The sequence below is a fragment of the Triticum urartu genome, chromosome 4A (assembly GCF_056163025.1).
Source record: "Triticum urartu cultivar PI428250 chromosome 4A, HENAU_Tu73, whole genome shotgun sequence".
Classification (NCBI taxonomy): domain Eukaryota; kingdom Viridiplantae; phylum Streptophyta; class Magnoliopsida; order Poales; family Poaceae; genus Triticum; species Triticum urartu.
Window position 1 is genome coordinate 21,694,803 of NC_141876.1, and position 16,492 is coordinate 21,711,294.

The following is a 16,492-nucleotide window of genomic DNA, read 5'->3' on the forward strand; positions in this document are numbered from 1 at the left end:
CTCTGTCTTCTCGGACGGCGGATCAGCAATTACACGATCAGATGCATACTCCGAGCGAGATGTGCTTTTGGTGGAGGTACTTTGCATTCGTGTTGTATGTGGCTCTTTTCTATGTTTTGGGGATGTTCGCCAGTTTGGTATGAATGACATTTTCAGGTCGATGTAGCTTCGGAGGGCGTCCGTGAAGAAGAAGGATCTGAGGTGCCATAAATTTTTCTTCTGCTCTTTCTGCTGTCTCGGAGGATGCAAGCATCTATAATCTAGTTGATATTCAGGAATGAACACCTGCATGATCTTAAGACTAACGCCTGTATTTTGCAGGGGGCTAGGTGCTGATGATACTGATCTGGGCGAAACGCTGTGATGGTGGAAGGCCATGGGAGTTGCCGGCGCTGACACTCTTCAGGGATACGGCGACCACGATCTTGCCGCCGGTGGCTGCACCTGCGTCGCGGCAGAGAAGGATGAAAATGGAGACGATGTTGGTCCAGAATCCGATAGATGACGGCCCATACCGTCGTCTCCCATCCGAGCCGGTTTGGGCGTCAATAACGGGGTAACGTCAGCCACTTTTCAGATGTGGGCCATGGGCCCTGGATAAAATAACAATACAGGGAGTATACCTGGGCCTATACCTGTTCGGTCGAGCATCCCGAAGCCAGCTGATGGCGTAGATAGCGAGCTTAGGTGTGCTCGGGCTCACATGAGCACTTTCCACAATTGTATTGTACTCTCTTTGTCCCATAATATAACAACGTTTTTCAAACTATGTTAGGTTGAAAAACATTTTTATATTATAAAACAGAGGGTGTAAATTGTAGCAATGGGACCGTACCGGCGATACTGCCATTCGAGCACCAACACGGACATAAAGGTTTATGAGCTTCGATTGCCTGTAAAAAAACAGCAGATTGTCAACGACGAATGGGCCTAGGATGAGGATGATCTTATAGAAGTGCAGGCCGTCCATCACAGGATCTTCGCCATGCAGTCGAAGAAAATTTCTAACTCAACAAAAAAATCAAATCAACAAAATAACATGACACGATTACATAAACTCATCGTGTCCAACTAATCGGACATGCAAGGACGCCAACCTCTCTAGCTCCATAACACTGTCAAAGAAAAGACCGGAATACCTTTATTCAAAGAAGTACGACAAGCAAAACACAAAACTTTAGCGTTAGGTTCTCCTCCTCCTTTTGTTTTTCCTGAAAATCGGTACTTTATTGATTTGAAATAGCGGTTATATCGTCTGTAATAAAAGGTACAATCTCCTCCATAGGCTCCTCAAACCAGTCCGTACACTCCAAAATTTTTGCTAACGTAGGCAGTTCATGAGCGACCATCTTCCTAAACCGTTGCCCCGCCGTGTTTATGGAACAAACAAAACAAGGAAAAATCCTATGCTATGTGGCAAAACACACAGTCCTCCCTTGTTGTGGTCGGTTGATTTCGTGATCTCGTCTTTACTAGCACCCCATGCACTGTCGCCGACTTTTCTTTGACACTTTTCTTTTCTTTTTTCCTTTCACTTTATCAACATTTATACATGAACATTATTATTTCAAATACACGATAAACATTTGTCCAAAAGACACGGTGAACAATTTCTAACTATAGAACGAACATTTTCAACATACAGTGAACATTTTATTGAATATACAAAGGTATATTGTTTTCAACATATTTTTAATGTTTAGATTTTTTTAACAATTGTTTTGAATAAAATGTTTTTAAACAAAGTTTATAATAATAATGAAACTCCCTTTGTTTTCATTTACTCTACATATTAGCTTTGACCTAAGTAAAACTTTTTCATTTTTGACCAAGTTTACAAAAATGAATATGAAAATTTAAAATAACAAATATAAATGATATGAAACTATATGCAATCATGAATCTAATGATATTGATTTGGTATCATGGATTTAAATAAAATTTTCAATAAACTCTGTCAAAGTTTACAAAATTTGTTTGGAGACAAAGTCAATATATTGAATAAATGCAAACGGAAGGCGTGATAAAATTTAAGCTTATTGGGCTGCACTATGCTCAGCCCATATAAAAGAGGAATGACACTACAAGAGAAATCCACTTATGTGACAAATGACTCTACGCAAAGAGAAGCCACCACTTTCATGTTGAAAAAGATTGTTTTTGTCATACATGCGGAGGTGCTCAACTGAGAAGACGAAAGTTCATAAATTTGCAATGTTTTTTTGGTACAAGTGGGGTCGACACCCCCCTCGCCCCGGGTTGCTCTAATTAGCCACACCGCTTTGGAACGAACACTATACCAAGTTTGATTTCAGCTGTCAATTTTTCAATGCATGAACTAATGATGCATACATGAACCAAATGCCCTATTTTCTCTCTCGTTTTTCTACTTTCTTACGACCTTTATTTTTTCCCTTATCGTCCTTTTTCCATTTTTCTTATTGTTTTTGCGGTTTTCTATTTGTTTTATTTTTTATTTTAAATTTTTTTCTTAAAAATATGGGATTTTTATTTTACAAATACCTGAAATTTCTGTATACATGTCTTTTTTATGAATGAACATTTTCCTCTTACACATAAAATAATTTGTAAGCATACCTTGAAGATTTTTCAAATATAAGTTGAATGTGATTCAAATACTTATCAATTTTTTTGTGTATGCACATTGAATTTTTAAACACCCGTTGCAGATTTTCTAAATAATATTAAATTTACTTTTTTTTTCGATAGATGGAAAATAATTTTAATGATATACGAAATTTTAAATTATTCATGTAATTTTATTAGTTGCTCAGTATGTTTTAATTTAAAAGTATACAATTTGTAAAGTGTTAACCTATTATTCAGTTATTTAAATAAATTCACGAGTTCTCAAGAAAAAATACATGAGTTCTGAAAAGTGCACTATTTTTCGCCAAAAATTGTTCTCTAAGAAAAAGAAACTGGAAAATAAAGAGAATAAAAAGGTTGGAAAGAAAACTAGCAAAACTCAATCTCTGTAAAGCAGGTTGGGGGGGGGGGGGGGGGGGAGGAGGCTACAAAACCTACTGCCGCCTACTGCGCTATTGGGCTGCCAACACCGTTCATGCGGGCAGGCGACCGCTCGCTATTCACTACAAGTGTGACAAAGCACGCGGCAACCATATCTTCCTTCACGCGAGAGTTTTATCTGTCTCGTTAAAGCATTTCCCCCTGCGATGTAGCTATTGGGCATGGCCATTTTTGTCTATTTTTCGATCAAGTACCCTTGGTACGCTTCGTTCACTGGTTCACTTTTTTTTTCATCTTTTCCTTTTTTTGTTTCATCTTGGTTTTTACTGTTTTTTGGGTTTTTCTTTGTCTCTTTCTTGGGTTTCACTGATTTTTACACTTTTCTTTCATTTTTCCTTCGATTTTCTTTGCTTGTTACTTGTTTTTCATGGTTTTGTTTGTTTGTTTCTTTTTGTTCATCGGTTTTCTTTGTTCATCTTTGTTTCTTTGTGCTTTTTTTCACTATTTCCATTCTTTTCATTGCTTTATTTGGTTTTTTATTTCCCTTTCTCTCTTTTCTTTTTCCTTTTTCTATTGATTGGTTTTCATCATTTTTTTTAGTTCTTTTGTTGACTATCATCGGTAGTTTTTCTTTTTTTTCTCCACTTGTTTTTTTCTTTTTCTTTCTTCTTTGTTTCCCTTTCTTTTTTATGGCTTCTTTACTTTTCCGTTTTTCTTTGTTTCTTTTGGTTTTCATTCTACATTTTTCGTATATGTCAAGAATAATTTTTTAATACACAGGCAACATTTTTTTCTATACATATTATAGACATTTCTCAAATGCTTGATTTACATTTTTTTAAATAAAAGATTAACCTTTTTAATACATGTTCAACATTTTTTCTATACGCATTTTCATAAATGCTTCATTAATCTTTTTTAAAATACACTATTAAAAAATTTAATAATTGGTCAACATTTTTTATAAATACTTAACATTTTTTATAATTCTTCATATATAATAAAATATCAAATTTCCTTTTAATATGTGGTAAACATTTTGTACACATTTAACATTGTCTAAATGCATGATTAACTTTTTGAATGCAACATTAATATATTTTAATACATGTTTAACATTTTTCTATAACATTTAGCATTTTTTTAAATGCTTGAGAAACATTTTTAAATGCTGATTTAACATGTTGTTCAAATGCTTGAGAAACATTTTTAAATGCTGATTTAACTTTTTGTTCAAATGCTTGATTAACATTATTTAAATATATGATCAACTTTCTCACCCACATTGTATGTTGTTTCGTATACATTTTTCATATACACAAGAAACAATTTATCTGTATACATCTAACATTGTTTGAACGGTTGGTTAACTTACTTTTTCAAATGTTTTATGTAAAGTTTTTTGTGATATATTTTATTTAGTATATTTCGATGTATATACAAAAATAAAACAAACAAACAAGGAAAACGAAAAAATAAAAAAGAAAAGAAAACTAGGATGTGGCCTCCAGAGCACCTGGGCTGGCCCAGCGCTGCTCTTGACACGAGTGTTCCCTAGGTCTCGCTGTAAGCGGGACATAGGGACGCCCGACAAAGCACAGGCAGTTCGCGTGCTCCGCGACCTGGGCCTGGCTAGGTACGAGCCAGCGGAAACATGTGTGAGTTTAGTTCTTTTTTTGGTAAATGCTTGTACCCGGCGGACCAGCTGAAAATTGGGCCAGTCACGCACAGGCGTCACCCGTGCGTACGTATCTTCAGTGGGGCCCGTCCACCGCTCTCCCCTCACCTTATCTTCTCGGAGGCTTAAACAACCACATCCATTCCTCCCATCTCGCTCTGCTCCATCTCCTCTGCTCCACCTCGTCTTAGCGCGTCGCCGCCGGGATTCTCAGCCACCGCCGACGCGGTGCCGGTCGTCCATGGCCACTACCCACCTTCTGTTTCTTATATCTCTTCCATGGCTGCTTCACCAAACACCGCCACGGCGATCTGCACCCACGGCCACGGCGAGCCGGGCCCATGGATGCGAGGCCGTGGAGCGGCCGTCCTGCGGTGGAGCCTGTTGCGTCCACTGACCGGCGACGATGTCCGAGGTAACACGTCCGACCAGTGAGATGCGATGCTGGAATCGGCGTGAGGATTTGCTACAACCGACGCGGGGATTTGCTTCAACCGGCGAGGATGGTGGTGAGCGGCGACGGTGGTGGGCTGTGGTAAGTTGCTGCCTTTTTTGATTTTTGCTGGAAACACTTCCATTTTTTGCTGGAATCAGTTTCTCGATTTGCTGCAACAGGAGAGGATAGTGCTAGGCAGCCACGACGGCGGGGTGCCATGTTTTTTGCTGGAACCAGCTTTTTGACCTGTTGCAATTGCCGAGGATGGTGTTGGAGCGGCTACGATGGCGACGCCATGACTTTTTTTTGCTGCATCGTTTTTTTTGTTGGAAACCCCCTTTTCAATTTTTTGCTGGAACTACATGTTCTTTTTTGTCGGAATCATGTTTGTTTTTTACTGGAACCATATCAATGTGTTTAGCTGGAAACACATCATTTTTGCTGGACCACATTATTGTTTTGTTGCAACCATATTAGTTATTTGCTGGAATCATGTGTTTTGCTTTCAAACTGGCATTGCTATTTTTTGCTACAATCGCCGAGCGCCGACGCCGATGACGAGCATCGAGCGGGGAACAGCGAGGAGCCAGCGGAGCTTCGAGGTCGCGCGGGCAAGGATGGATGGCGTTTTGTTGTATTTTTTTCTGTGCATGTGAGGCAAAAAGATAGAGAAGGAAAAAGAAAAGGACACGCGATCTGACGGTTTGCAGCTTTTAGATCGGGTGGCCAGCAATGGACCGGCCGAAAGATTGGGCCGGTGCGCCGGCGCCTAGTAGCACCCTTCTTTTTTTCTATCCCTAAAAAATGTTTTTTCTTGTTCTCAACTAAGAAAAATGTTAATTTTTTCTTCCGGTCAGCATTATTTCTAATTTTTAAACCTTTGCACGAATTTGATTAAAGCTTTCTTGAATTTCAAAAATATTTGTGAATTAAAAAATATTTTGTCATTCAAAAAATGTCCATAGCTTTTTCAAGAGTTCATTAATTAAAAAATCATGGATTCGAAAAAAATTCGTGAATTTGAAATAAACCACAAGAATATGGAAAAGTTTATAGGATTTGAAAAAAATTCATGATTTAAAATTTATTCATAGTTTCACAAATTCTTCATGAAAATTTATAAATGTTCATGAGTTCGAAAAGTTAACCAATTTATTGTTTGAAATAATCATGAATTTACAAATGTATTCCAGGTTGAATAAATTAATATAAAAATTGTTCATGCATTTGAATAAATAATCCTGAATTTGAAAATTATTGCTATTTAGGAAAATGTTTAGAAATTAAAAAAATCACAATTTTTTTATAAATGTCGTAGATTTGAAAATGTTCACTAAGTTGAGAAATGTTAACGATTTTGAGAAAGTTCATGAATTTTGGAAAACTATTTTGGAATTTAAAATGAAAAAACAAAAAATGGAAAAAAATCAAGCAAAAAAACTATAAATCCATCCGAGAAAAAGAAAGCAGTAATCAAACCTGCAAGGACGCTTTCAAAACCGGCCTAAAAGATTCTCGAAACCGCCGTGTAAACCTCTCGCTCGTGAAGCTCTGCCTTAATGGGCCCCACTCTACCCCGGTTAGCGAGCAGTATCGTCCTACTGCTGGCTACTAGTGATACATAGCATTTGTGACATAGCACCACCCTCCTTTGTATAGTTGATCGTATTTTCTCAGAATAAATGATGGGCTGGTGGGTGATGGCCCAAGCATAGTTACGAAGGTTGTTTGGAAATCGTGCATGTTTGTTTCTCAGAAAAAGGAGGAAAATCATGCATACCCTGTCTCCGCCACTGAAAGTATAATGAAATATCAACATTGTGCCTAAGATGATACAACAATTGGTGCTGGGAGGCATCTTCTCTCGCAAGGTTTGGGAGGTGGTTTTGTCGGACTAGGGTACGGCAGAGTGGATGCCGGAGCCAGACGTCGATGTCGTCGATTGGTGGACATCTCAGAAGGGTAAGCACCCTCTCTCGAGTGACATTCAGACGGCCATTCGGCTCATTTTCCGGCTGCTCTGGACATCGGAATCACGTCGTTTTCAACAATGCGACACCGGCAAATCATTTTGTTCTTGGGCAAAATATTAAAGGGGGCGAGGAATTGGCCGATGGCGATGCTCTTTTAGATCTCCCCTTTGAATGGAATTTGTCTCGGTGAATAGTCCGTGTGAAGTATACCTGGCCATACTTTGAGCCGGGCCTAGCCAAGCCCGATGCAAAAAACCTAGGCCCGAGCCCGCCGGGCTTGTTTTCTGGGCCTAAGCCCGGCCCAAACACGTAAAAGCCCGTCGGGCTTCGAGCCGGCCCGGCTCGTCCTTCAGAAAAACACAAAAATGATGGGTCCGGACCCGGCCCGGCCATCGGGCTCAAAATCTAGGCCTGGGAGCGGCGTCGGGCCAGGCCGGGTCGGGCTTTTTTCGGGCCGGGCTGCCCATGGCCAGGACTGGTGTGAAGTTGTCGAGGGGCCATCGCCACATTGGCCTTTCTTTCTTCTTCTATGCTATCTGACGCGTTGTTTGCCTAAACGTTGCCGTTGAAAGAAATATCAGCAAACACCGTTAGTGGGATATATTACAAGACTCATCAATAGCATTTCAGTGTTTCCGGACAGTTTGACCAGTAGTAGAAATATCAAGCTGAATGCCACGTCATAGCCTAAAGGACAAGCATCTTGACACGCAGGCAGCATATTCGTCAGACGGATGCGGCTGCAAGCGACAAACACAAAACTGTCCCAGCCCCATATACGTACTCCCTCCGTCCGAAAATACTTATTATCAAAATAGATAAAAAGAAAAGTATATACATCTAAATACATCCTCTTTTATTCATTTAGGTGACAAGTATTTTCGGACGGAGGGAGTAGCAAGAACGCTAGACTTGTGTTTGGACTCATCCGCCAGCACGCCTTATTTTCAGATGCCAACACACCCAATTTACAAAGCATTATTTGTGTGTGCTGTGGAGCAGAATGATTGTAGATGTAGAGCATGGCCGTGTTCAGATCCCGGCTGATTAGAGTAATTAGCCGCAGCTCCAACTTGACGAAGGCTGTCGGCCATTCACCCAACGCTAAAACATGCCCCTGCTTCTCCAAGATCTTTGCTACGAAAGAAGAGAAGACTAGTATCCCAATTTGATGCCCTGCATCGCACTGCTTCTGTCCTGTAGCGTGCCCTAATCTAAAGTTTCTTCTCTATCATAATCCAAACGATCCATACGTGCAGCGCACTACTCCAAGCCGGGCCGAGGGGCCAACTGCGGCACGTCACGGGGTCGGCCAGGCGCTGGCTCCGGGAGTCCCGGCGCCGCGGTGCCCCCGGAACCCGAGCTGCCACCTCGCCGCAAGACACACAGCGCCGCGACAAAGCACCCCCGGCGCCTGCTAGATAAATTACTCCGGGGTCGCTGACGCCGGCTCGCTCGCGTCATCGACACCGATCGCGCCCGCCCCACCTCCACCCACCGCCGCGAGCCGGGCCACGTCGCCCTCCCTCCCCGTCGGCTCCGAGGACGGGCGGACGGACGGACGTGGCCCGGCCCGGGCGGTGCGCGATTCGCTGGGGCGTCCCCGTCGCGGGGCCCGGCGCTGCGTGGCGCTGGCACGCCCGCACGCGCAATGACGACTGGACGGCCGGGGCGCCACCCATGGCGCTGGGCGCTGGCGGGTGGGTGCACGCGCCGTCTGGTAGATCCGGCCGGGGCGGCGGGGGGACCTCGCACGGGCGCCATCATCGCCGTTCACGAGTGATTGCCAGCCCTGCCTCTTTCGGCGGATTGCCCTTTACCCAAAAACGGGCGGCCTCAATCACTGTTCCCAGGCAAGCGGTAGATCCATCACAAGGCCGGCCGGCCGGCCGTGCATGGGAGCCCGCGCGGCGCCCACCCAACTGCATGCGACGGCTCTCTAGGTGGCTTCCTCCCTGTCTGCTGGCCGACATGCCCTTGGCCTCCAGCAGGGATGAGATCGACGGTCGATCTCGTGAGCCATATCAGATGACGCAAGTCTTCTAGTAAAAAATAGCAATGAAATGAGATGATGCATTGGAGAGGGGGCAACTTTCTGCCCAACTTGTTGTGCTTTTGCGTCGACCGCTCTTGTGTACGCTCCGTGTTGGACTCGGAGTGGATTATTCGTGCCCTAGTAGAGTAGTAAATTAACTCCAACCACCCAACATATACTACTATGTTGTACCACCAAAATTCCGCTCAGTGGACGTGGCTCCTTCGGTAAAGTATAAAAAGCGCACGATTCCTACGTAACGTTAGGCTTGTTGATAAGCTCGAACACTTTCTTCCCACAATAATAATAGTAATAATAAAAACTCGAAAACTTTCTCTACGCCTACAAAAAAGACGCTCTTGCGTCACTCAGCACAATATAAGTCCGCGAGCCTGCAAACTCTAGCCACTTAAGAATGGTTCCTTGTGTTACTACTTTGTGTCAGCTCCGCAATGGAATTTATTCATGAGACGTAGTAAAAAGCACGTCCAATAGGAGTATTTTATTTAGGATGAGTTCTCCCAAGGAGCATAATGTGATTTTGGTACTAGCTTTAAAGGAGGGGAGACACTGAGATCCCTTGTGTTCTTTCCTCTTTAAAATAGCTGCCAACTGTCCATGTACAATGGTCCAGCTTGTACCAGCATGTATAGCCGGACGCCTCAATCCCCCTCCCCCACCCATATGACCTGAAAAAGCCAACCCAGATGGGTGCCTCAAACACCCGGGCTGACCGTCACCCATCATATCTTGCTCAAATATGAGGTGTATATAGAGAGGCCCAAGCGCGTCCACTATGTTGGGCTAGCAGCCCGACCCCCATAAAAGGTGAACCAATCCCCCCTTCGACCTACCCCTTTTCACTTGTTTCTCCGTGTCGGACGTTTGCTGCTCTGCCACCACCCTTCAACCAGACTGCACCTTGCCTGTTCGACACACCGTGATTCAAAAAGAGCCATGCAACCATCAATGTTCTGTTTACGAAGGATATAGACCATGACTATCAATCTTCTCTATGATAAGCAGAGGAGATTAATAGTGACAGTCTATATCCTTACCAAAGGGTGCAACGATGACCGAAGCTTATAGCTTCTGGACGACCGACTATTTTAGCCGGTCGACTTGTTCCTCACGCGGTGAGATGTGACTAAACATCCGAAATCCGTCGGCCAATACGGATGGGAAAATCTTAAGTACGAGCAATTTATTTGGTGTTTATTAACCCCCCCCCCCCCCCCCCGACCCAACACGGACGACTAAACATCCAAAATAATGGGCGCACATGTGTTTGCATGTATTAGGTGTTTCAGAAATAGGGTTTTTGTTTGCAAATGGCAAAATTTGAGACCCGTCTGGTCACTGTCCTCGGGCGCGTCCAGACACGACCGCGAATGTATGAGGGCCGAGATTTGCATGTTGTGGCTGTAGATGCTCTTATACCACATGTGATCGAGAGAGTGGTAGATATATTGTAGTATGTTGACGGCAGTATCATAGCTTGTTTATGAAGGATAATGTGGAAAATGTGAGAAACATGAAACAGTTGCTCTTTCTGTTTGAGCAGATGTATGGGCTAAATATTTCTCTTATTAAAGTGAGGTGATTATGGTTTTGCATGATGATGAGAAAGCGCATGGGTAAGCTGAAATTATAAATTGTCAACTGGGCTCGTGGCCTCTTAGACCGGTCCTAGTAGGAGTAACTTGGATAGTAATTTTCCTTATGTGGCAAATGAAGAGAGGAGTTTATAGTAACATACTCCCTCATTTCCGGTTTATAAGGCTCAATTCAAAAATTTCACCAACCAAGGTAGATGATGAGTGGTGAAATATTTTTTGTAGTTTGCAAAAGCACTCAATTAATGCCCTTATTTTTCTCAAAAAAATTATGTTTACCAATGCATTAGCTGAAATGCATGCATGCATAAAGTGCATGCATTGGTCAGTTTTCCATTAATACTTGCATGCAATGATTTAATGCACCTTAAAGTCTGAACATGTGATGGGGAACAACCAAATTGAGCCTTATAAAATGGAAAAACTAAAATTTTGAAATAAGCCCTATAAACCGGAAAGGAGGGAGTAATATATTACCGTAAAAAAGAGCACACTCAAGTCAAAATGAGTCTACATTTAATAAATACTCAATCTGATTTTTTAAGTCTGCATATAAGATTTGGTCAAAGTCAAACTTTGTCAACTTTGACTAAGTTTATGAAAAAAATATATCAAGATTCACAATATGAAATCAATATTGTTAGATGCATGATGAAATTAATTTTCATACCATATAGCTTTAGTATTGTATAGATGTTCGTATTTTTTCCAACAAAGTTTGACTTTTACCACATCTTGTTTGCAGACTAAAAAGAAAACAGAGGAAGTAAAGGCTTGTATGACATCACATATACTGTATTACTACTACATTAAGGGGGTGTTTGTTTTCAGGGACTTTTTGATGTAGGGACTAGAAAAAGTCCCTCTTAGAGACTTTTTAACCAAACAGAAAGGACCACTAGGGACTAAAAGTTGCTTTTTAGGACTAAATGAAGAAGACTCTCAAGGAGAGTCTTTTTGAGACTTTTCCAACAATGTCCTTCCATGCACCAATTGGTTCGCCGCCCCATGGTGTTATTTGGTTGTTATTTTTCTATATACTAGAGATAACGTGGTCATTTAATAATCTCTAGGGAGGGATTAGGGGCTTTTTAGTCCCTAGAAACAAACATGAACAAATAGAAAAAGACTTTTTAGGAAATAGAGACTTTTTAGTTGGGACTAGAAAAAGTCCTAAGACTTATGAACCAAACAGAGCCTAAGTTACTCTTCACTGTGTACCTGGGAGTTTCTATGTGTGGCGGTGCATGGACTACGATAGATCCTACTAGCTCTTCTTCCCTAGGTTTTTGCACCAGGCTCTTAATTTTTTTTTGTGTGTGTTTTATTTTGTTATTTTTCATAGCGGAAACCAGTCTTTTTTCATCGAATGAGAAAAAAAAGAGAGCATATGGGATGCATACTATGCATGGGCCAGACGGTCATTAACCCCGCACGCACTATTAAAAAGCACTATTCCGTGCCACCTGGCAGCACTGCGCACACTTTAATCAATAACCAGGCCGCAGGAGGAGACCAAGCATTAACACAACACACCAGGTAAATTACTGTACTACGGGGAGACCCAGCCGTGGTAGTACAGTAAATAAATCGAGTTACTCCTTCCTTTCGGTTTTAAAGGAGTTATCTCGAAATTTTAGTTTTTCCATTTTATAAGGCTCAATTTGATTGTTCCCCATCACATGTTATGCATGCATGCATTGCAATTAATGCATTTGTCAATATAATTTTTGAGAAAAACAAAAGCATTAATTGAGTGCTTTTGCAAACTATAAAAAATATTCCACCGCCCATCGTCTATCTTGGTTGATGAGATTTTTGAATTGAGCCTTAGGCTGGTCATAGTGGGGAGTAACTTATACTAGTGTCATGCATATGACATTAGTCTAAGTTACTACCTTCATAGTGCAAAGTATCATAGTAGTAGTGTCATAGATCGCTTCATTTATTAACATATAGGCTCATTTTACCTCGGGAAACGCTATGTTACGGTAACATATTATGTTACTTCAAACACCTCTTTCCTCATTAAATACTTGCCACATAAACAAAATTGTCTTGGAATGTGTTAAGTTACTAGCTAAGTTACCCTACTATAACCAGCCTTATAATAAACCGGAAAGGAGGGAGTAATTAATTTAATCAACCCGCCAACCCCTTGCTTAGTCTAGCATTATCTCCTCCCGTACGTCCCGCCCGTCGCCACCCACCTCGTCTGTCCGTCACTCTCACCTCCGCTGCTCGCACCGGCCGCGTGGCGGTGGCGACCCCCTTCCCTTTCCCCCGGTACACGTCTCCACTCTCGTCCACCCATCGGCCCCCCTAACAGCCATGTTAACCACCGCGATTATCCCTCGCCCAATCCCGTCTTAGCCCGAGCCAAGCCAGCCTGCGTGCGTGTGGAGATAGAGAGCAGAGGAGATAGAGGAGGAAGACGCCCTATTGGCCGGGAACCTCACTCCCTCCCTCCGCGCCCAGTGGTCAGTAGCCCTCCTCGCCTCTCGTCTGCTTCCTTCCTTCCTCCCTCCCTTGTTCCCTTTTTATTCTCGTCGTCTCGTCGCTTCTTCTGATTGGTGTTTGCCTGCCCTTTTCCGCGCGCCTCGGTTCCGATGCGGGCCGACCGGTGTTTCTATTTCGGGCTGCCGCCCGCCCGCCCGCCCGCCGGCTTTCTTCTTCTTTGGATAAGTGGCAAGCAAGAGGCTTATCCGAATTAACTCCACCGGCTTGGGCTGGAGAGCGAGTCGTGCGGGGATCTCGCTTGCGCGGCGGGGATGAGAGTCACGGTTGCTGTTGCCGGGGCCGCCGCAGATTAGGGCTCGAATTTCACCGGCGAGGCGACGATAGTACTATCTGTGCCTTCTGCTTTACTCCAACGGCGAGGAATTCGCGTCTCTTTTCGTCGGCTCGGTTGCACCCATCCAGCTGGGACGTGCCTATAGTTCTATTATAGCTAGAGTGTCTTCTCGTTTTTACTGTTCTGCTGTGTGTTCCATTGATTCGGGTTCGTGCGTGTCAAACTGTCAATGGATATTGTAATCTGACAGACAGACACTGCTACTGTTCCGTAATAAGCCTGGAGAAAAGTCGTCGGCTGGTTCGATCCCGTCTTTCTCGGCCCCGGGCGGGCTCTCATCCTGTTCATTAGCAGTAATAATTGGTTGCTTCAGTTTCTTAATCATCATGATCCGTACTCCCATCTGTTCTTCCGGGGATCTGGCGCGTGGCCAAGTTGAAATTTTTGAATATGCTCTGTGTTTGCAACGCATCTTCTTCTTCGTTGACCTGTGTGCCCCCGTGCATGTTCTCTTCGGTGGTGCTGCTCAAACAGTGAGAAGCTATGAGTGGCATGGGATCGCGGCCGGGAGAGAGCAACCTGGTGGAGCCGAGAGGGCTGCCGTCCGGCATGGCGATGCAGCCCTGGTGGACGGGGACAGGGTTCGGGGCCGTCTCTCCGGCCGTCGTGGCGCCCGGAAGCGGGGCGGGGATCAGCCTGTCGAGCAACCCGCTCGGCGGCGGCGCGGGCAAGGGCGCGACGACGCAGGGGAAGAAGAAGACAGCCGACGACGACCCGCGCGCCGAGAGTAGCGACGACGACTCCCAGAGATCAGGGGAACCAAAAGGTTTGTTGGCCTGTCTACTACTTGCACTCCTTTTTTTTTTGAAGGGTACTACTTGCACTCCTATGTATTGTTTTCTTTTAACAAAACCTTGGATCCTGTCAGTAGAGTTGCTTCAGCAAAATGATGAGGAAACTCAAGTCCAATCTTGTAAACCATGTAATACTCTCTCAGTCCGGAATTACTTGTCGCTCAAACGGATGTAGGACAAGTAATTCTGGACGGAGAAAGTAATAACTACTATGTGCACTAGAATATCTTCAGTAATTATGCACCTGAATAACTGTTATATGTGGAAACGAGCTTGTCTGCAATTCACATATACCTGATATCTGTTACCGTGATGTTCTCTGAATGCCAGATGGAAGCTTTGAAGAAGAAAATCAACGTGCCACGTCGCGGATGCCTGCTTTGGCCACAGACTATTTAGCACCATACTCACACCTAGAACTAAACCAACCGATGGTATGATCTCTTCCCCTTCCTGGACTCTTATCTTTTCCGTTGATGTTTGCAACGTGTGCGCACTGTCTGGCAGCGCGATTCTTTATCTGAAGCACATGTTGGCAATTTGGCATTGTGCAGGCTTCGGCAACGTACCCGTACCCTGATGCTTACTACACAGGCATGGTCGGTCCCTATGGAGCTCAAGCAGTGGTATACAGTATTTCCATGCCAATTTAAGCACCAGAAACCATCTCATATGCCTGAATTGGCTGCATTTCTCAACTGGCTGCGTTTCTTGTGGCCCTGACAGGCTCACTTCCAGCTACCCGGGCTGACGCACCCTCGCATGCCGCTGCCTCTGGAAGTGTCCGAGGAGCCCGTGTACGTGAACGCCAAGCAGTACCATGGCATTCTGAGGCGGCGGCAGTCGCGCGCCAAGGCCGAGCTCGAGAGGAAGGCGATCAAGGCCAGGAAGGTCAGCCCAGCAAATCATCTCCCTCGTTCCTTCCTGCCTGAACCTGTGTTCGACCTCTGTTTTCTACTCCATGCAGCCTTACCTCCACGAGTCCCGGCACCAGCACGCTATGCGGCGGGCGAGGGGCACCGGCGGCCGCTTCCTCAACACCAAGAAGGACGAGAACGGCGCCTCCAATGGCGGCAGAACCGAAGCAAACAAAGGTAGTGTCATCGCCTCCCTGCCTGATCAATCTTAGGAACAATTGCTAGCAGCTTGTTCTGATAAAACGGCTTTCCGGTTGGTCAGGCGAGCAGAGCTCCGACTATCTCCGGGTGCCGCCGGACCTGCATCTCCGTCAGGCGTGAAGTGGCACCCCTTGATGCAACCTAGAACAGCGGCTTCCTCCGACCGCCGGCTGGCGCACGGCGCCCCGAGGGTGGATCTCCGTCCGTCCTGGTGTCTGGTGCCCGTGGGTCAGGGTCTGCTGCTGTCTCCAGGCAATTCATTCTTGGCTTTCGCATTCTGTCACCTCTGTTGTTGTTGTTGTTGTTGTGTGAACTAAACTAGGCTGTGCTGCGTCCTCGCGGCGGCGCTGAGACTGCTGCGGGGCGCGTGTAAGATTGATGATTGACTCCGGATCGATAGCGTTTGTGTGTACTGCGGTAGAGTGGGATTTGGCTTGCTTTTGAAGATTGGGTAGTGTAACAAATTATGGGCGGTGCAGGGCTGAACCTCGATGTGCAGAGAATAGAACTGGTGTCAGCATTCTTCACTTCTTGTGACCAAAAATCCACTTTGAGTTGTAGGTAGCATGCCGATATTATCGAAACGAAATCTTGGACCTTGTGCGAACTAGATATTTCCGTCTACGTGCCCAAACTCATACTCTGAGACGATGATGATTCTTCACTGAAATCTTCGTTATTGTACCTCACAAAACCTTGGGCCCATGGACCAACCTGGCGGCCTCCCTCACCGTGGCACTTGCACGCGGGCACCCCTATGTCTCGCTTATAGGAGTCACTAAGAGGTATCCCTTGCGGAGCCCCGCAAGAGTCACTTCAGTGGGCTGACGGAGCTTAAGTGGTGCGTCCAACCGTCCGCACGTATCGCGTGCTGGCCGCTTCTTCAAGATTTTGTTTTTTTATTTTATTTTTTGTATGTGTTTTCAGATTTTAGGTAGTTCTTTTGGGGGGGGGGGGGGTTCTTGACTTAAGCATTTAAAAAAAGTTAAATGTGTAC

At 44.5% G+C, this 16,492-nt stretch overlaps 1 protein-coding gene across 1 annotated transcript; it reads left to right on the top strand.

Moving 5' to 3' along the window:
• The first annotated feature begins 13,030 nt into the window (after nt 1–13,030).
• LOC147974549 (nuclear transcription factor Y subunit A-7-like) lies at nt 13,031–16,022 on the top strand. The gene is made up of 7 exons (XM_087517562.1): nt 13,031–13,209; nt 14,058–14,349; nt 14,708–14,811; nt 14,932–15,003; nt 15,104–15,268; nt 15,345–15,471; nt 15,557–16,022. The coding sequence occupies exons 2-7, from the start codon at nt 14,067–14,069 to the stop codon at nt 15,613–15,615; spliced, it is 810 nt and encodes a 269-aa protein (XP_087373688.1). The 5' UTR covers nt 13,031–13,209; nt 14,058–14,066; the 3' UTR covers nt 15,616–16,022.
• The last annotated feature ends 470 nt before the right edge of the window (nt 16,023–16,492 follow it).